This window comes from Antrostomus carolinensis, unplaced genomic scaffold (genome assembly GCF_000700745.2).
Source record: "Antrostomus carolinensis isolate BGI_N321 unplaced genomic scaffold, ASM70074v2 scaffold30985, whole genome shotgun sequence".
NCBI classification, from domain to species: Eukaryota; Metazoa; Chordata; class Aves; order Caprimulgiformes; family Caprimulgidae; genus Antrostomus; species Antrostomus carolinensis.
Window position 1 is genome coordinate 30,302 of NW_010314810.1, and position 22,674 is coordinate 52,975.

General features: G+C 35.4%; 1 protein-coding gene across 1 annotated transcript in view; it reads right to left on the bottom strand.

Annotated features, from left to right (window-relative positions):
• The window catches only part of FIP1L1 (factor interacting with PAPOLA and CPSF1), a gene marked incomplete at its 5' end in the record, with an annotated part of 36,520 nt that extends 14,088 nt beyond the window's left edge, over window positions 1-22,432 (bottom strand). The window contains 8 exons of the mRNA XM_029084907.1: window positions 5,819-5,972; window positions 7,061-7,154; window positions 15,787-15,896; window positions 18,112-18,180; window positions 18,462-18,592; window positions 19,748-19,855; window positions 20,051-20,112; window positions 22,329-22,432. Of these exons, the coding sequence (XP_028940740.1) occupies window positions 5,819-5,972; window positions 7,061-7,154; window positions 15,787-15,896; window positions 18,112-18,180; window positions 18,462-18,592; window positions 19,748-19,855; window positions 20,051-20,112; window positions 22,329-22,432 (832 nt within the window). The remainder of the gene's footprint in view (window positions 1-5,818; window positions 5,973-7,060; window positions 7,155-15,786; window positions 15,897-18,111; window positions 18,181-18,461; window positions 18,593-19,747; window positions 19,856-20,050; window positions 20,113-22,328) is intronic.
• Between the last annotated feature and the right edge of the window lie 242 nt (window positions 22,433-22,674).

Below are 22,674 nucleotides of genomic sequence, written 5' to 3' on the forward strand. Positions count from 1 at the left end.
TAAACAATGTATCAGTTAAAGTAATAGTTTATTATCTGTAGATCTAAAATCAGATTGAGCTATCACCACATACATGATCAGAAGAATAGTAACTTATTTTCTGTGTCCTCAGATCAAGATCTCACATTAATACCAATTGTTAAGATTTTATACAAGCTTTGTGAAATCTGGCTTTTTATTTAAACTCTTATTCTTCAGGTTCTTATTTAATTACAGACAAAAATAATGAGGAATGATTCTGGGTCTCAAGATTAGAATTAAATCCATAACCCTAAAATGTTTAGTATCCAGAAGGAAAGACGGCCATTAGAATATATTAATGTATGTGCTTTATTTTTTATTCAATGACTGGATGAAAGGAAATGCAATTGGCCTCTGACATTTAATAGCTTAGCATAGGAAACAGTAGGTCCACATGGACACAATATTCTAGCAACAGTAAGCACTACAGACTTTTCAGCCAATGCTGTGCCACACTGCAATTAATCATTCTGTTGCTACTTGGAGGGAAAAAAAAATTGTCCAGTACTCCATTTTCTTGTAAACAGCCAAGAAAGGAGCATCCTTTAATACAAACACATTCAAAAACTGTTCTAACTATTCTGGTTTTCAGAGCTAGCTTAGCTGTTATGAATCTAACTAAAAGCTGAGAAATTGTTCCCAACTGAGTTTGCTGACCTAACAAAATATACTGCCTCAACATATAAACCTATCTTTTTTGATTAGGAAAGGAATGATTACAAGGTAAAAATAATTCGTACACTTTAAAGGACATTATTTTCTCATACTTTGCAAAGAACCAGCTCTACCTCAACTGAACACACAAAACACTGTTACATGAAAATAATAAACTGGGCCAAAGCAATATAGTCAGAAAACAGACTATTTTACTGGGCATAAAGCTCCTTCAGTTACAAGCAACTCTGCTTCCATTAAAAAATAAGTATTTTCAATCTGACAATTCACTGCACGACTTTGGGGGGGGTGAGAACAGAAAACTTTGCCAAGTGCTTTCATCAGTTTTGCCACAACTGCATAAACATCCAGAGAGAACAGCAGCCAGACCCACTTAAATTAAAACCCATCTCATTCAAGTTCCAGACTACATCATTCAGAGAATATCCTGAATGTACTGGCCATTGCATGATTAATTTTATGTATATATAATTAGTTCAACATTAGAACTAACACACTATTGTACAGCAGCAAAACTGAACTACATCTACATATTCTAATATCTAGAAATGCCAACCGCTCCCAAATTGCTTTGGCAGAAGGGTGGTGTGAAGGAATATGCAAGCTGAGGAAGAGAAGTCAATACCAATGTCCAATAATTAGGGCCACAAAAATGATTAGGGGCCTGGAGCACGTCCCGTACAAGGAAAGGCTGAGAGAGCTGGGACTTTTCAGCCTGGAGAAGAGAAGGCTGAGAGGGGATCTTATCAATGTCTATAAATATCTGAAATGTGGGGGCCAAATGGCTACTACTCTTTTCAGTAGTACCCAGTGACAGGACAAGGGGCAATGGGCAAAAATTGGAACACCAAAAGTTCCAGACAAACTTAAGGAAAAACTTCTTTACTGTGAGGGTGTCGGAGCCCTGGAACAGGCTGCCCAGAGAGGTTGTGGAGGCTCCATCTCTGGAGATTTTCAAAACCCACCTGGACACTTTCCTGTGCAATAGGGAACCTGCTTTGGCAGGGGCTTGGACTAGATGATCTCCTGAGGTCCCTTCCAACCCCTACCATGCTGTGATTCTGTAATTGCTGGTGATTTCACTGACATGTATTCTTACCAGCACTAATCTTATAGGATTAAACAAATTGTGAAACAAACTTGAGGTTGCTGTCCAATCCTGAAGATTTAAAATCTAACGTCAGCCAAAATGTAAATCAGGAGACAGTGAACCCCAAAAGCCAAATTTCTAAACCTCTTGAGTCACTTTCTCTTTACCAGCAGGCAAGCTTTCCAATGTGCACTATCATTGTGAGAACACTGGAAATCACGTATAAAAAGTTTGACACTGTAACAATTGAAAGACCAAACATTCCTAATGACTGGGAACTCAAACTGTTGCACAGCTGAAGTCTTTTCTATTAATCTTTTTTGGTTAATTGTCCACCTTAATATGATTCTTATTGAGCCCACACCATAGAAAATAAATATAAAGATATATAAAAAACCACCTCTTAAACTCTTAAGAACGTAAGTTAGAAAAATATCAGAAGTTCTCTCAAATATGATTAATTATTAGCTCTACCCTAGGCTTAAAAAAATTTAAACTGCTGCACTAAAACCAGTATATTGTTAGCACTGAATAATGGCTCTCAGCAGTATGCACAGAATTGCCTCAAAAGCTATCAGCTACTACTCCTTACAAAAACAAATTCTGATTAAACAATTAATATATTCCTCAGAATTTTATCTTGTCCAAAAATGCAAATAAAAATCTCATCACAAGATTAAAAGCCAAATGAAACATTCCCCTTGAGAGCCATTCAAACAAAATTAAGACAGACTGAATACGAGTAACATCCCGAGACCAAACATCCAAATAATTTTAATGAATTGGTTAACGCAGGGTATTATACTAAAAAAATCACATAGGCATTTAAAAAAACCTTTAAGAACATTTTAAATCATCATGATTAATGTTTATATAATTTTAAGACAGAAGCTATTTACTTGATGGCATCATAATAGAAGAAACATTCTTCTACATTCCAAGTTAGCAAGTATCATTAAAAAGTTCTAAACAAAGTTTTTTCCTCTTCTTCTCTAACACGTGAATGTGACACAAAACAAGAAACAAAAAAATATCGTAAACTTCAGTTAATGGACAACTAAGAATCTCTTCATTCCTTTGTCTTCTACTAACTCAGTGTACAGAAATATACTTGAAGCGTCATCAGCCAATTACTTCTTCTGAGAAAGAAAAAAGACTCTGAAATACTGAGTCATTCCTTGCAACGTAGGGACTAAACTTGAGTACCAGTGCCAGAAGCTGACTCACCATAGATCACGTCACGTCCCTACAACACGTTGTACTGCCACAGAGATACACCTGGCCTAAGCCTAAATATTCAGACTTGTGGGTCAAAAGCAATCCAAATAGCATTAGTGCAGCATTTTTTTTTACCTATGTGCTCAATATTGCTTTCATGACACTAACTAATCCTACTAACTTAAGGCTGGTAATTATTTACAGAAAACCAAGTAGGTTTTACTAAAGGAAAGCAATGCCCCATGTGCCCCACTTGCAGAGTAAAGAATCAAACACGGTAAAGCTGCCACAGCTTAACAACATACTGCAAATTAGCTGAACTGTGTAGTAGCCCACAGCAATGTAATATAACTCAGCTTGGTGTAAAAACTTCTTTTGCCACAGGCTAAACCAAGTAAATTCTCTCTCCTTTATCGCAAGATGAAAAGTACACACTTAAGATTGCTGGGGTTGAGCAGATGCCCTGCTATATGCCCAGGCAAACTTCCCAAAGTTATGCAACAGAAGTTCAATACTTCATAGTAATTTTTTTTTAATATCACAAATACACATCACATTTTAACTACACTCTTAAACCAAAACACGTAAAACAACTTTTAAAGTCTGTTAAGCAGAAGCATCCACATTCTTCTTTAGATTTAAAGTACTCCAACACAGCAATAAACCAAGCAAACAAAAAACAACACTTTTTTTCCCACAGCCAGTGATCTTCTAGGAGGTATTTGAGAATTTTCTGCATTTGGCCCTTTGAATTGTTCCAGGACTCGTTTCTCAAAGAGATTTGAATCGCAAGAGTGAATGAATTCAGAACAAGAGATCTAACTTCAAAGCAAGATCCTTTTTCAAAGGGGCTTTTGGAGGATGTTTTATATTTGGAATACTTAAATTTTCTGGCAAGTAGTCCTGGTTTAATATTGGGTAAGAGTAGTTTTTTTCCTCCTCCATTGAACCTAGGAGGGATGGCAGATTCTATTTTAGGAACAGCTTTGAAGATAAAGAGCTGGCAACAGCACAATTAAAACACAGGCCTGAAGAAACCAAATCCACAGCTCTTAATCATTATTTTTGAATCTACTCGATGCACGGAAGGATGTTGAAGGAGATTTTCTGAACAAGTGTCTGTCATAAACCTGTCTGTAAACCACATGACTAAAGCCAAACCTGCTTACTAAATCTGTAACACATGTGAAATTTCTTTCACCTTTAAAAGCTCAACAGGTGAGGAGTTTCGTCAGAACAGTTCAAGTACACCAGGTACACCAACAGTCCAAGTATACAACATGCCTGCACCAAGTGCATTTGGGGTGTCTGTGGGGATTCCTCTTATGCTTTTAATAATATACAACCCAGATCACCTTTTCTGTACCACAATTACAATTAAAATAAATACACTCTAAAAACTTGCAATGCATTACCTACATTATTTTATCAGAACTGTTTTAATTCAGCTTAAAATCACAGTTAGTATTAGCATCATGTTCCTCTCCTTCCTGTCTCCCCTACAGTAAGAAAACATCACAAAACTGTCGGAGCAGTAGCATATTTGCTCTTCAGATACCCTATTTTTTTATATTTATGCACAAAATCTTGGAAAAGGGCACAGAATTATTTCATCTTTAAATCTCTTCTGTTTTCTAAGTTGCATCATTTTGTGTCTGACAATCACTGATGAAAGCCAGAGCTTGCCAGGCAGCAGGAGCTAATAGTTTTAAAATCAGTAGCAGCAACTGAGGAAAGCAATCTTCTATGATTTAAACCCTATAAATCCCCACACAAAGTTGTTGCACAGAAGTAATGTTACTTCCTTGTGTATACGTAGAGTATTAACAAACTTTTAAAAGATTACCTCTGAGAACAAAATAACAAAGGAATTTCTTAGCACCATTTCAGAAGCAAAAGAATACAAGGAACAAAAGGAGAAAATATAGAAAGTGGCTCCACCTTAAATCACTCTCTTCTCTACACCAGTCCTTCACATTTCTACTCAAATGCTCCCCAAAGTTTTTCCATCTATTTTCATTTCTCACTGACCATTCTTAGTTACTTGCTAAGTCCTTTTTAACTTAATTCCTCAAAAATTACAACACTCAGGTAACTGCATTATTTGTGCAAATGCCCATGACACTCCTCCCAGTAAATTTCCATAAATATCAAGTTTCAGTAAATATTCAGTCAATATCAATAAACATCAGTAAATTTCAAACCAGATTTAACAATGAGAAGAGTTCTCAAAGAGCTTTGATTCCTCCAAGATTCACAGACACAGGGGGCTAGATAAAAACATGAGGTGCTAAGAAGACCTCTAACTGAAAGAAAGGATATAGCACAAACACAACTCTTATCAGACTGTTGGGAATTCATACATACTGTGAGGGGAATCAAAGCTTCTGTTGCTGCTTTGACATTAGACATCAGAGAATCCAACTTCTGACACAAATTCATGGTATGCCACACTTCTAGTTCAAAAGTTTGTACAATGATTTGTTAACACATACCTCTCAATAGCATTAATACTAGTTGAATTATAGAAAACAGCTTCTCACTTCAAATATTTTCAAGGACACAAGATCCAACATCTAGTCTTACAGTAATTATTTATTACTTGGGACTACACCTACTGAGAAAGTAAAGACAAAAGTTTCTGTTTCTGCCTTGCAGATATATTTAATAAAAAAGAGTAGAATACAAAATTCTGAAATTCTGCACATATAGCCAAATGTGCATGGGATGCACTGTCTTTAATTTGCTATCATCAAGCATTTGATGATAATGCATCTCTCATTTTTCACATCCTATGTAGTGCAGGATATTTACCTGGTGGGGGAATCAGAGGTGGAGCAGTACTGACAGTTGGAGGGGGTGGGAGGAAAGGAGGTGGTGGAAGGTGGGTAGGTGGAGCTCCTGGAGGGAAAAATGGAGGTGGCTTGGTAAAATTGTCTACTTCAGGATTAGATCGTTCTGAAAGAACCTGCAAAATATCAAACTATAGTTACAATTGCTGTGTCAAAAGGGTAGAAGATAGGCTTCCTCTCTTTCCAGTTACTACAACAGGAAAGTATTACTTATGCACCTAAAGAGCCATATTCAGATGGTTTAAGTTCTATCTGCATCCCTACATTCAGTGTCCCATACTTGCCAAGTACCTCTGAGGGTCTAAGAGCAGCCAATAGGGAACAACAAATGTAAGATCTGAGAGGGAACATAAACCATGTGAACATGGCCCAAAACACCATCTTAAATTTATATATAAAGGAAAATATTTTTAAAATCAATATGAAAAGCATGAAAAAAACCAAGACTTTAAATTACTTAAACACTGTGAGATCAGCTGAAAAACACATGGTAGGGTTTTCAATATAAGCACTATAACCCATTATTATTTTCATTGTTTAACCTAAGTTGGCATGGAAATGCAGCTAGGGCATCAAGCAAGCTTGAGTCTTCACCACAGGTAAGTCTTGAGGGAAAAAGTGTATTCAATCTTAACGCATTTAGATGTTTTCTTAAGATAATCCAAGCCCTTAAACACTAAAATCATAAAGACAATGGGAATTACAATTATGGGCAAATTTACAATTTATGGGAAAATAATACAATTTTTAAAAAAGTGCTATCAACTTTTTATTGCTTTGTAACTTATTTTTAAAAGACTACATTTCTCAAACTGCATACAAAGAGGCATACACTTTCAACATTAGTGTCTGTCAGGAACAGGGGAGAAATGAACAGTCAGTTTAAATATTTATCTTAGTCACGCAGTAAACAAAACGCTAGATCCCACACAGATCTAGCAGAGCCAGTGCTGTCTCCTGGATTCTAAGTCTGCAATATTGCTCATTTCCTTTCAGTAAGAAGTATACCAAAACATTTATCTTTTGAAATATACCAAATATTTAATCTTAATATATTTCAATCAACTGCCAGAACTTTCTTCCTGAACTTAAAGCTACTTCTATATTACTCATTCATACACACAGAAATGTTTTAATCAGAAGCTACAGGGAAAGTAAAAATGTCTTTTAGTCAAAGGTAGTGTGCAAATCTGCAGTATAAAACCTGTATGTTGCTGTTTTCATTAGCACGCCGTCGTCCTTCCACCCTGCTGATAGTGATGGTCTGTCCAATCACATCTATCGTGCCAGATAATCGCCTGCAACACAGGACAAAGAAGAATCAACAAGCAGAATTAGAAAAAGAAAAAAAAAAAAAAAGAAAGAGAGAGAAGAAAGTCTTATGGATTTCTCTTATTCTAAATGCCAAAAGTTCCTTCTCCTGTATAAAACATAAAAAGATTGTTTCTGAAGAACATTAAATGTGATAAATTTGCTGAAGTATGCAAGTGTGTAGAACTAAACAATGCAGCGACAGACTCCTGTAGGATGAAGGCTGAGTCTCCACATTCTCCTTCCATCTCCTACAAGATCATAAATCTACACTTCTGTTACCAAAAAAGTAACAATACAGTGACATCACAAAAAACGCAGTAAGAAAGAAATACATTAAACATAACTTCTACAAAAATCAAAAGTAAAATAGTTATAAACTCATCATTAGAAATAACTTCTGAAGTGCAGGAAATCACACTGGAGGATTCCACGGAAGCTCAAATGAACCTAAGTTATGAGGCAGTAATAAACATAAGCCAACCCTACCATGCACACTATCGATATCGCAGCGTGTATTGAACAAAATCAGCTGCCATCTCTCTTATCTTGGAATACACAGGCTTAATATCAAACAGAAAGTATATGAAACTACTAGACACTGATTCTTAAACCTTGCATGAAACTCAAAGGAATCTTAGACCAGTCATTCAAACTTTTATTCCTCAGTTTTCCATATGCACCATGTCTCTCTCTCAAACACCTCTGAAACATTTGCATAGCTAAGCACTAAGTTCACCTTCTTTTAAGAAACCAGCAAGAGCAGCACAAGGCCCACCTCAGTCTACCTTACAACCCCATCAGGCAACAACAGAACATGATGTAAACTAAGAACACCTACCTTAGAAATAATTAGTAACAAATTTTTAGAGAAAAATGACAAGAAAAGTGATGTGCATGTATACACATTGTTTCCCCTCCAGTTTCTGCCAATCAGAAATTGAAGGATTTCCCATGCAACTGTGTTTAATAGCCCCTGATTAACTTGCATTCGCACAATCTCTTTTGAACACACTTTTACTTTTGATCTCCAGTGATGTGATCCGTTTCAGCTATGTTTTTGCCTGACAACTGTATTTGGTGCCCTACAGTCCTTGTCCCAGTCCTTACAAAAAAAAAAAAAGAAAAAAATAATCTAAAAATATCCCTGCTCTCTGGCAATGTAGCATTCGTGGTACCTCTGTTGTCTCTCTCCTCAGTCGTCTCTTTCCGAGGCTGAACTAGTCCACATCTCTCCTCATACAGAAGTGACTCTATAACTTTAATTATTTATTACATCTTTTTGTGTACCCTTCCTCCCTCTACTGTATCTTTTCTTGTCTGACATAAACAGAACCACAGATAATACTCCGCTCTCAAAGCATCACAGCTTTATCTACTATCATAATGACTATTACCCATTTGTTCCTCACTGCTAATGATGACTATCATTCAATTTTCTCATTTTGGATAACACTGGAAACTGAACTAACATTTCAGGAAGCAGCAACACTAATTCCACAAACCAGACAACTTATTAAGCTTATGCCTGTTAGACTTAAGTTGTTCCTGCTATAAAATTCTTAACTCCCATGGACATATTCACATAGTCTGTTAAGAGAGGTATCCTTAAGCCCCCCAAACCATCTGATATCTTGGCCACACAGCTGTCAACTGCAACTTCTTAACTTTTCAAAGCAGATTAAAAATGCTACACTGAGGGTAAAGATATGACGGCATTGTATTGGATACAAGCACTAAAATTTAAAGCATAATCAATCTCTGAAAATCTTCAATAAATCAACCACATGGGAATATACTAACAGCAAAGAAGGACTCCAGGTGCCAGACCAGAAAATCATATGACAAGGATCTGAACGTCATCTACTAAAACTAAAACCTGATTATCTGTGACAATGGGGAACCACTATTTTGAAGAGAGGAAGAATCTAAAGTATAGTGAGCTTTCCTGTTTGCAGTCCCAAAACAAATGAAACCCAGCAACCTAGCTTTACAGAGAATTTATAACTACATTATTCTTATGCAGATAGAACAAAACCTACCTGCTTTGCAGTCCACTGTTAATTTCTAAAAGAGGTTAAAAAGCAGGATTCACTTAGGTCAACTCCATTAGAAAATGAGGTACAAAATTACATTGCTAATGGATAAGAGAAACAAAGGTACATCTGTGTCATACCAATAAGGGAAACTATAAGAGAAAACTGACAATATTTACCAATAGCGCAATACATAACAAAGTAAAAGAACGACTGGGGAAAAAACTTTCAGGAGATTTTACAAAATAAATCCATAGAAAGAAAAAACTCCACAGACTTCTAGATTCAGAAGACAAGTTCTTGTGTTTTTTGTATCTAGTGGACTACTAACCACATTAATACAAATAGCAAGGAGAACCGCTGGAAGTTGGGATTACAGGCTCCAAGTTCTGCCAGCCTGATAGCTCTGATGCCAACTGCTCAAGTTCCTAGATTCCAATGCAGCTGAAAAAGACACAGCAGACACTAGAGTGTGAAGGATCAATTAGATCTCCCAGAGATAATCTAAAGTTCCTTGGCAGACTGCATACTGAGGATGATCCAAATGCCTGCCCTCTGACCCTTTCAATATCTGGGTTTAGACCTTCTGGATTCTAAAGCAAGTTCATTAAGCACAACAGCTTGGAGGAAAAAAAAACCCAAAACAGTCCAATGGTACAAGAGGCTGAGAACACATCTGCAAACTAAAATAGTACATACGACACAGCAGCCTCTCCAAGGATACCACAAGCTTAAGAAATTCTCTGATCTTCTAACATCCCATTTTTAAAGTCAGATTGTTTCAGTCTAAATCCTGAAATAATCAATGCCTGCTTTCTTAACCTTCTCCAGAGGTCTTGCACAATATTCCAGCACTGCTGCACTTTTGGATTATTATTATTATTATTATTATTATTATTATTATTATTATTATTATTATTATTATGTTGCTTTCAGTAACTAAATTGGAAACACAGATATTATAAAACAACTGGTAAACCAACTGCTTCACTAAAAAAAAAAAAAAAACAACAAAAAAAAAAAACCAAAAGAACAAGTGCATTTTTGTAAAACAAAACTGTCTCAGTCTTCATTCTGACAGCTCACTTGGTTTCAGAGTTCTAAGACACTCATACTTCTCCATCATTGGTATCTTCTCTTAATTATCTAAAACTGTACCCTAGAAAACTCATTTTACCTATCTTCAGTCCTTGTGTATGATAAATGACTCTCTTCTACAGCAAGTCCCTCCTCAAGTGACCCTCTGCTTAGCTTGCTCCACTGTTTTACAGGCCTTCCACTTGGGAGTGATGTAATTCAAATTACGACTTCCTCCCTTGCACTGTTTGCACACTGCCAGCAACTCTTGGAATCAGCATTCAAATAGTAGGAAATGGACACCAATGCAAGAGTAATAGGTATTCAAATATATATGTGCATCAGCCATACTACAATAATACCAATTTTGGCTTGGGAAGCAGCCCAAATACAACACTGCATTATCAAAGGAATCAAATCTAGACTACCAGTTGGTTCCTAGATATCAACTTAATTAGCAGGGCTTTCACTTAATTTTTCTAGAGTCTGAAGAGTACACCTATGCTCACTCATTCTTGCTGAGCTGGTGCTTTGTAATTATTTTTTTAATAATGTTTTATAGTGGTATGTCCATTGTTCTTCCCAACAGCTGCCAAGAGATTTAATTTTTGTGATGGATGAGTTCAAGAATTTGCCATCATCACTTGAACCTTACAAATTCCCCATTTCCAACAGAATAATTCTATTTCAATTTCAAGCTCTCTAAAAGAGCTTGAAATTGAACAAGAGAAAGCATATGTTCAGTTGCAAACGGCACAGCAGACGACTCCACTGTCAAAACCACAATCTTCACAGAGGCAAGAGAGGTATCTAAAGTGTCCAGAGCTTCAGTTCAGCAGTTTTGTAAAAGGGGCAAATCTGAAGCCTCGGATCTTGATTAAGTTATAGCAAGCTGGCACACGGGGAAATTTCAAAGACTCCCCAGTCTTTATCTAGCTTAGTGATAAGATGTTAAGCAGGCACTACTATTTTTCTGTTTCAGTGCTGTATGCAAAGAAAAGAAAGGGTTTGGTTTGTCCCTTACATGACCAGGGCACCTGCAATACAGATGCATTCCCATGGATACACCCAAACATAAAAAGGCAATCCACGCGTGTGGGGTGCACATGAACCCGCTGTGGAGTTCATACAAAGTGTAGCTTGAAAGGAACATTCCAGCAACTCAGTGAGTGATTTCATTCTAGTTAGAGAATGGTTATTTACGAGCTATTTGCACTATGAGTACCACCCTCCATGGAGATTTAATTCAGAAAGATATCTCAGTTTAATTTGGCAAGCTGAGTTCATTTAGGTTCTATAGAGCAGAGGGAAAGGGAGGAAAAAAAGAAGAAGAAAAAAAAAGACAAAACCAATTATTTTCCAAATTCACACCTTCAGAAATCACTTATCCCCACCACAAGTAATATAAATATTGAACTGCTTTTTGGAAACCCACCTCCCCAACTTTTCACAATTCAGGAACAGTCTAACTTGTGGATGCCACATTTATTAACTAGACTTACAGTCTAGTCTAGTCTAAGAATTATAGAATACTTAAAAAACTGGATTTAATATGTTCTTGTGTTCCTTCTTGTCTTGCTTACGTGTTTTAACCTTTGTTTTCCTCCTCTTGAGGATAGCCTCAACTTTGCTGAGCTCACTTACCACTAATTGATACAATTAAGCAGCAAACAAATTTAATACAGAAATAATTGATATACGAAATAGACTTTTTTTTCAAAACAATATGAGTTTTCATCATTTAGTCTCGCAAGGCTAGCTCATGAAACAAGAGAAACTTGTATTTTTTCCATAGTAATGACATATCATAAATCCATTTTCTATAAAAATTCTGTTTACAGAAAGTCCTTAGCACAGAAGAAGTTGATAAATAGCCATCACACTGACAGGCTAATTTCTCTGAAAGCAAAATTCATTTAAATGTAATGTACTCTTCAGTAATAACCCAAAAAGCATAAATGGAGATTAAAAAACTAAGAGCTTCTGACATAACAAATTTTTGTGATGGAGAGCTATTCTAGATACTGCTGGAATTAAAAAAATACCATTTTTGCATCCAGCTTGTAAATGAAACTTCTGATTATTTCTCTGTTACTAAAGAAATACTACCTCACAGTCCTTGAAAAATGACATAAGGAAAAGCACTTGTCTAAAAAACCAGTAAGGTATCTCCATGACCTGGCTGGTTACATCAAATCCTCTTCATGTTCTAGAAAGCACTATACTCAAAGACAGATTGCTTCAGGTTTTTCCCTTAATTGTGGCTATGCACACACTGCACACACTCAATTAACTACCTCTAGAGAACAAGCATTCTATTTTATATCATATTGTTTGTATATGAAGTGTATTTTCTAATAAACCATTTCCATTATGTTCTAGCTCCTCCTTCGGGGTTACACACTTTATGCTATTCAACAGCCCTAAATACCACAGAATCAAGACAAGAGGTTCTGGTGTAATTTCTAAGCAACTAATAGCTCAGCTATGATTTAAGACAGTAACTGTTTACAAATTTAAGCAAAATTCCTCACACAGACAAGTTATATGAACAAGCACTGAATTTTGCTTTGAATTAAATATTTATTCACTACTTCTAGTGAAGTAGTAACTTTTATTTGCTGGTAATCAATAATTCTGTTTCTATTTTGTAAACTACAACCTCCATACTGGTAATGAGTAATATTCTTGCTAGGCTTCAGGGATTTTTTTTTTTTTTTAGAATTTCAACTGCAATCATATGGAAACATCTACTGTATTCAAACTAAAAAGGTAAAAACAGTAGTCACAAAATCACGTTAATGTTTATTTGCAAACAAATGAAAAAAGGTAAAACCTACTATCTTTCCTCAGATTCCCCATTAAAGAGAAATATGTGCTGCAATATCTATGTGTAAAATAATCCACAAAGCAATGTTGCAGCCCTGACTAGTAAATGAAGAATTCAAATGTTAAATTAGGATCATGCCCTGATTCCTGCCCCCACATTAATTCCAGTGATTTGTCCCTCCTATATTGTTCCTGCCACTTTCTGATGCCTGAACTGGCTTTTCCGGGGGCAATGCTTATCTGTGACTGAGAAGAGGTGCTATTCTGGTGAGATAAAATTCCTAAGTCTTTCTTTTCTTGTGTTCCTACCTTTTCTGCTCTTTGAGTTCCTCTTCTCTTCATGCCCAGCTCCTTACCAATTCCCACACCAATACTGCAATATCCAGTTGCATCAGTTTTCCCTCCTTTTCACCAAATGCATCAGTAGAAGCCAAGAGAAGTTTTAACTGCTACATGAGAAATGCTTCCAGCAATTTCACAACAAAGCTATCGCAAATGCCTCATGGCATGAAAGCATTTATTTTAAATTATCAAAGAGCTGGACTGCTAAAAATTTTCTGCCTACCTAAAATTAACTCTTTAATTAAAGAAAAAAAAATCCAATCATATAAAACTGCGTGGTTATCAAGAAATCAGTAATACAGGTTTTTAATATACAGAAAATAGTAGCTGCATTCCAGAGAAGTCATTCAAGTAGACTTATATATAGTCCATACAGTTAAGAGGTATTCATTCACTGAGCCACTCTCAGACATTTAAGCATACAATGTTATTTTGAAATCTCTTCTGATCACTTGGTAGAAATAACTTTTTCTTCACACAAGAATTTATTTTAAGCAAACATATCCAGAGGAGCAGGTATTAAATATGGAAAGAAGTCAGTTTTGCCATTGTAACAACTTAAAATTATGGTATTCACAGTAAATATATATAAACCAACCTATTCTAACCACTGGAATCACAAGTGATACAAATGGAAATATAACGTTTTATTTCCTCTTTATCTACACAACACACCAACTTCACTTACTGGCTTCCCTTTCTTAAAGATATATGGGCTTATATGTCAGGTAAACTTAGTTCCTGGAGAAAACAGACATGCCTGAGGTTTTTCAGGAAAGCTCTGATTAGTGACAAACATGCTAATTTTAAACCTTTAAAAACCAGAAAGATAGTCACTCAAACTTGGGTTTGCTAACTTCAGGCAGAAAAACTAAAGTATCACATAAAAATATGGTATAAAGACATCTATGGCAAGAGATTTTTCTTACCTAGAGCATACAACAAAGATTTTACTTATGAAGCCTACACCATGTATAACCTTCTTGTATTAAGCTTTTTCACAACAAATGCAAATTTCACAGAATTTACACAACATATTTTTTCTACAACTTTAAATTTAACTACATTTTAAAATCCTGGTAATTAACTACTTTCTGAAGTATTTAGAGATTTTGTGTCCACCAATGAAATGCACAAAGAATTGAAAACCTGTAACAAAACCTGTACTAGATAAAGATTTGGAATCCTTACCCTGTGAACAGTATTTTGAAAACTCTGTTACAAGAACATCACACATCAGAAGCAATTTAGCAAAGAAAAGTAAAAAAATAATTACAGGGTTGGTACAAAGTTTGGAAGACTTTTACTATTTCTTAGACAAAGAAAAATTGAAAAAAAATGAACTAAAATCTACTAAAAACAGAGCAGTACAACCTGATATCTCAGAGAAGAATTTAGGCTGCCAGGCGGAAAATTCTACGAGTGAAAGAAAAATACAGGCAAGAATATCAAGCAAGATTTTTCTTTCCACTCAAGAGAAATGTATTTGGATGTTGAACTGACCCTTAAAGCATGGAATAATTGAACGTAAGTGCTTCTGAATTAGTCAAGGCACCTATGGATGCAGCACAAAAGACAAGGCATAGATGCTAATCTTTTAACTGTTGATGACGAAAGTGTACAACCCGCTCTACCTCTCTTACCATCATGTATAAAACAAAGGCTTTAATTTGCACAGAACCAAAGCTCTTGAACAGGATCACTTGATAACTGAATTTGAAGCATGGATTCATCCTAAACCAAGTGCCAGGTATCAAACAGTAGCTTAGATATGAAGGACAGACCTTATTAAATCCTAGGCCTGGGAAAAGGAGGGGAAGAAACCCTAGTAAGGAAATAATTTCTCTCATTTCAAAGGAAGTAGAGTAAAATACTCAAATATGGAGAAGCTAAAGCTACCTTTCAGGAAAGAGACTGGGTTCAAGGAATCTTTCCAGTTGAAGTCATGGCTGTCTGATTCTGTCTTAAGTGAAAAGGTTTGTCAGCTAATACCAATAAAGACATTAGCTAGAAACATTTTGTTGGCCAATCTAATTCTACACAAAAAATATGGTGTCATAAATCAACATTTGGATTTTTATAGCTGCTTTATTATTTGGTCCTGTTGGTTTTGATCCCTTTTCCTTCTACTTTCCCGAATAGCCAAGAAGGCAGGACAGTATTCATGGGTAATGGTGACTGAAGGCTAGAAGTGATTAGGATCTCTCTTCCCCTTATTTCTAGCTGTTACAGAAACATATTTTCCTTTTTTTCCTACAAAAATCATGAACTTCAAATACACAGAGAAAACAGTATAAGAAGTTTTTTGGTCTTGAGTTAAAACTGTCTAACTGACCTGTTTGTTGGAATTCCTGATTTGAATAAGGCAGGAGGAGATGTGAAATCAGCTTTGGTCGACTGCACTGCCAACTCTTTCTCCAAATTTCCAGTTCTGCCCTGCTGTACCTTCAAAATAATGTTTCATCATTAGTTTAAACTCAGAAGCGTAGTAGCCCCAACACTCAACATAACACATAGCCAACACAAATAGAAAATAAGTCCAACTTTAATCAGGTTTTTTAAAAACTTTCACCTTTGCACAGCTAGTAAAATCCCATATTTTATAAGGATATAATACTTAAGTACTGTGTTTAATATATATATAAGAAGTAATAAGCCAGAAAACAAATTATTACAGAAGATTAGACAGTTTTAATATTTATTTTCCAAGCATTTGATTTGGACATGAACAGACCAAACTGATTTTCTTGTAAACTTTCCTGAATGAACAAAACTACATTTTCCTTTTTAAAAGAAGTAAACTCCTTAGAAAAAATAAAAATCTTTATAATCTTAACAACAAAGATATCTTAACAAGTCTGCTACTCAACAACAAACCATCAGACAAGAAACTGAGTGGGTTCTCGGCCTTACTGACCATGAGATCTAGTAACCACTTAATTTCCGAGCCATAATAGGAAGTCACTTCGTACTCTGGGTTATGCAAACTTAAAAAGATTTTTCATTAGTTCAGATTGAATACTTCAAAAACATACTGCTGTTCCTGAAGTACTGTAAAATTCCAGAGACCCGTTATTACAGCTACACAAGACTTTTTGTGCAAGTACTTCAAGTATTGTTTGACTTCAGCAGCACATTACACACAAAAGAAAAACCTATTGATTCAGTTTTTATAGACATTCCCACTGTACCAACCACATAGTTATACCACTCTATATAGCTAGTCACTCATGGTATAACATTATATAGACTGTGATCTCACAGCTGCTTCTAAACACAGGCACCTCTTTCTCAAACACACAAAAATGCACATAAATAGTTAAGATTTGTCAAAAATTTAATCAAGCCTTAGTATCCAGAAATACAAAAAAGCCCCAAAACAAAAAACCTGAATATGATTCATTTAAGTATTTATATGAAAAATCTTATATTAATTAATAACTGGAAAATATAGGAGACAGAGTCTTGTCAGTCACAGAAGACTAATCCAAACATACCATGTAAATTACATGAGTATTTCAGAAGAGTGGAAAAAAATTTAATTAAATTACTCCTTGTAAAACACGTGACAAACTCTTACTTCAGACTCTTACAACATAATTATTATCTGTACTGTTTGATCACTGGAACCCCAGAGAGTAAATACTGAGCTAGAAACAGAGGAAGCTTTGGTTTGGAATACTTCTTCCTTCAGGCCAAGAGTTCAGAGAAGTCTGAGTGTAGTCAGCTGCAAATCTTAATTCCTATGGCCCACCATTTCCACCATTCCATAACACTATTAATAATGGTAATTGAGGAAGGCAAAAAGCCTCGGGGAGCTTGTCATCTGTTCTTGCGAATATATAATCAAAATGTCTGGATACCTTCAAGTAGTACACGAGGGGAAGCAAAAATACCCATCTGAAACTGACTGTGACTTCTGTCACAGAAGTATAGAGAAGAAAGCTACAAACAGTTCCAAGTCAGTTTAATGACAGTTTAAGAACAAAAATGATTGCATATTGAAAATAAGCAAAATAAATAACCTTTGTATTTTAATTTCAACTTTACTATCAAATGAAAGAGTAAATGAGCAAATAAGAAGTTGAAAAAATTGTTCAATCCTTAAGATAAATCCTGTCGTAACTTCTGCTCTCTGAAAATCATTTTTCATTTCCAAAATGAAAAATATATTATATATAACTTGATGTATTGCTATCTAATCCCAAAAGGACAACAGAAAAATATGGAAGATTGATTTTCACATCTCGGGGTTGTCAAAGATAAGTATTACAAAACACAGTAAGAGCTACAGGGCTACAGGAAAAATAAACATGCCATAATCTACAAAAGCTTCCCCAGCACATCTGCACAGATTCTGTAATCTGCACAAATAAATGCACTACAGCTAAAAATAAACCATCACATAAAGAAAAATTAGTTTCCCTGCGAAATTTGTTAGTTTACCAGGCCACTAACTCACATGCTTGCAGAGGGGTGACGAACAAAGCAACACTTTTTAATCAGCATTTTGTGATACACGTAGAAAGTCACTGATGTAAGATGAGAGTCTGAAATAATGGCTATGTCATTTCAGTTGTTCTTCTATCCGTCTGTAGCGGCATGGGAAGCAATAATCAACAAAAATGAGAGCAACCAACAAAAGTTTACTAAGATTCACCTTAAAAAGATGGTATCTGCCATCGAGAATCTCTGCACTTGGTCTTACTTCCATAGCATTGTCTTCAGCCTAAGTTAAATAACACATTGCCCATTAAGATACCATACAACTCTCAAGTGATGGGCCACAATCTGAATAATGGTACAGAGGCAATCTAGTTGTAGCTAAGTCTGTCACACTATCCACACAAATTGTCAGTGAAGCAAAAGAGGAACACTCTAGGCTCAGGGTGGGGAGTCGGGTGCAAACGCTAACAAACGCACTCAACTGGGCAGAACAAGCTTATGACACACAAGCAGCTTTACAGGGAAAAAAAGCACGTAGAATACCACAAAAGTTGTACTAATTACCGTAATTTTGTTTGTGGTTGAGGTAACTGGTAAAATTTCAAGACCCATTCGTATTCTCTTTTGTTTTTCACAGTAAGCTTTCCAGGTATCTTCATTGAACCCATAGTTGAAATAATCAGAGAGATCAGCCCCTTTAAATATAAAAGCATATGTTTTTAGGACATTACGAAGTTCCTCTTTTCTTCACTGAACATTCATATAACTCTATTTAAAACATCAAAATGGATTAGGTACTGATCTAAAAACATACTACTGAAATGGACAATACAGTCTTACATCAGTAAACATAAGAGTATTCATGGCTACGACTATAAAAACATTACAATTTAGTCAGAAAAAGTATCTTGCCTAGCATCCTGTCTCAGGGATCAAGAGTAGATACTTAGAGAATACCATAGGATATTATAATCCCTGTATCTTTACAATAGGATAAATGTAAGATCTACAGGTTTGCTGTATGTTCAGTGAAGAACCACTCCCTTCTGCTTGTTCTGTATTTGACTCCTCGTTTTGTTTTGACTCCTATTTTAATTTGATGCCACAAAGTATTTCAAAGTATTTTTACAAGAGAGACCAGACACAACTTAAATGCACAGAATATATTTCAAATAGTTAACAGTTCAAACAGCAAAATATTTTCAAAGGCTTCTTTTTTCCATTTTGTGGAGATTATTTGCATTGTCAAAGCAATATGCAAACAAAGGAAAAAAACCTATACACAGCAGCAAGACGGATTGCCACTAAAAAAAACAACCAACACTGGTATTAGACAAGTTTGGCCAAATCACTTGAGCCAACCAGACAATACACACAGGAGACTTATGGAAAGTCCATGTGGTACCAGCTTCGTCCTCAAAGCTTATGGATGTCTACATGTGAACACAAAGAAGGACAAGCAGCTACGTTTCACCACTGTTCATGCTCAAACCTGCTACTTTCCATTCTGTTTTACTTTCTGTCCTACGGCACAGAACAGTGGCAGTAATCTCCACAGAAATACAGATTTCCAAGGAGAGTTCAGGATACACATGAATTAAAAAAAAAATAAAGGGCAAGTCCTACAGTCTCTTTTTGCTGACGTATGTGCAGGATGTATACTAAGAAACATGGCCTACTCACATACTCTGTGGCACAGCACAAAGGCAACAAGTAATTTGGCTACTTTTTCCAAGTTATATTGCACAGTATTTTCTAACCATCAGGTCAATAACATCTACATGCAGTAAATGGGAATTATTTAAATAACCTACTAAATACCTATATAATCAGTTAAACCAGAGCATTACCTGGCTTTCTCCAAGGTTTATCTTCAAAAGAATCTAAATCTACTTCCAGAAGGGGCACACCATTAATACTTCCTGGTGCATCTAGATCCACCCCTTTAACTTTTGCACCTGTGAAGAAAAGTTAGAAAGTTAAAGATCTTTCTGTCTCTACCAACAAGAGTTTTAACAGTTGTAACACACTTAAAAAAAAATAAAAAAGCAGATTTAAATTTATCAAGAAGTTTTGGAAGTGAAAATTATTTCCTTCATCCAAAACAAACATCTTTTGCATTTTTAATAATATTACTGGACAAATTTTCTTACCAGAAGATCCATAAGCTCGTCCTCCTGTCTTAATATTGAGATTCACAGGTGCTGCTCCATAACTTAAAGAAATTAACAAAACTGAATTAGACAGAGAAAACTCTTAAAACAGAAGAAAACACAAAACAAGAGTTAGCTAGATCCAGAAACAAACTGGACCCAGGCTCAATCGCCATCCTGAATCTCTAGTTTTCCAAGCTGGTAACACTGTAAAAGTAAAGAGATCAGCCTAGGAGGAAGAGAGTGTACCTTTCTATGCTCAGTAGCAACTTCTCCAACTAATAAACAGTTGTGAAGCAAGTCCCAGTCACTCTTCCTGAGTTGAAAGGATAAAGACCTTGATAGAAACAAGAATGGACAGAACCAGAAGAAAAGAGAAAGGAAAAATGCAGTTCATTTAGGGATCCAGATGACACTCTGGGGATTAGAGTAAAAAAAAATAATTAAAAAAAAGGGTTTAGACAGATCCTTTTCTCTTTTCACAATTATTCCATCTAAACTGTACAGAAGTGGAAAATACAATCATTTCTCTACAATGACTGAAAGGCTGTCTGTTTCAATGTACTTCTAGCAATCACCTATCCTTGTGGCCAACAGAAAAGTATTTAACATTTCACTTTCTAAGACACTGGAGAGCTTTCTTCATAAAAATGCACTCAAGAAATCTAGATACTGAACTGATTTATCTACCTTAGGAATTACAGTATTGTTAATTTGGAACATTAAGAGCTAGCTTTCACTACCTTTTGCATGCAATGTAGCTTACCCTCACAGGCAGTATCAACCCATAAACATAAAGAGATTACAATATAATCAGAAGGCAGTGTATAGTTTACAGTACCACTTCCATGCAGTTTTAGTTTTCATTCAAGTGCTACAACTGTACAAAATGGCACAAAACATTTAACCTTCTGATCTGCCACGCTGTATTTGTGCATGACTGTCAAACAAATCTTACAGTTTGGGGTTTTTTGAACAGCAGTTGACTACTATATGAAAAATCATTTAGTCCTGTAAAAGGAACTTGTTATACTGAAATGAAAATGAACAGCAGTGTTGGGTTTGTTTTAGACTACTGCCCTTCTGTCCAATTTACCCAGAATTTTTTTTTTTTTTTTTATAAAACAACCATTTCTACATAAAACTTTCTACTCTAAATAGATTTAGGATCATCTGCTCATTGTTTTCTGTATTCATGGAAAGAGCACCAGCAAATCCACTGAGAATATAAACCTAGTTTTGCTTTAGTCTCACAAAATTTGAGGTCACTGCCTACACCACAAGCATACTGAAAGTTATTGAAAGCAGACAAATAAAGAAATGAAACAATTGCTATTTTTTATATTACACTGATTCGCGCAGTTAGTTTGGGATATGAAAAACTGAAAGATTAAAAATATTATGTTTATGTTTCAAAAATGAATAAATCACCTGCATTATAAAGTTAAGAACTCAATAATATCCGTGAGTCAGACCTACCTGCAGATCTGTCATAATTCTATTAAGAAATGATACCTTAGTAACTCTGGTTTTAACAAGCATAAAAACATTAGGGTTGCCAAGATAAACAAGCAAACCACTTTGCTCAGAAAACTTCCATGTAATGAAAAAGAATATTTCAGAATTTTGGGTAAAATTAACACTGTTCAAAAAGGTTCAGTGAAAAACAAGCCCTTTATCAAGATAAGAAACAGTATGAGGCAATAACAGTATACAAAAATTTATTGTATGGTACAAATGCCTAAACCATAATCTTGAGAAATTATCTCCAGCAACTGGCAGCTCCATCCTGAAGTACATTAAAATCTTACTTGAGAAAATCAATAGAAATTGAAACTTCAGAAGTCTAATAAGAACTGTATCCACTACAAACAGGACCACAGACAAATGTTTCTAATGTTCTCTGTTCTTGCCACTTCACCATTTGCAACAAAAATGTCACCATCACAATAACAACCCTAAAAATGCTGTGTAACATGGCCACTCCGTAACAGAAAACAACTCCCTACTTTACAAACTTAAGACAATTATTTCTCAAAATCTGAAAACAAAAATTAACTCATATAACAGCTGTTCCTTTAAAATATTTTATTGATTTTATTTAACTTTTTTGTTTTCAAGTCACTGTATCATTAAAAACATTGTTAAAGAGCTGAAAAAACACGAAATTAAGACTAACTATGCATATAATTTGATATTGACAAGTATTACAGAGCCTAAATTAATAATTAAATGTAGTCTTGAAAGTTCCCTCAGTTAATGTTTGCAAATAACTTACCCATACTGTGGAGCTCCTGTTTTAATATCCCCTATGGTGACTTGAACATCATCTTCATCATCATCACTATCACTATCACTGTCATCCTCAGCCTCTGCCACCTTCTACAAAAGAAAAAGTTGTTGCTTAAGACAAAAATCAGACACTTACCTTTACAGGGGAAAAATAAGCTGGACAAATCTATCCGTTCAAGAAATCTTTGAAGGAAGAAAATACTCATTTTCCTAGACCTCAGAACTGAATAGCATAAACAGTCAATTTAGGAGGCTCATCTGCTCAAATGCTACAAGTATCTGAAACATCTGGATCGAAATAATGAAGTATCTTTAATACTAAGCTCTGTTTC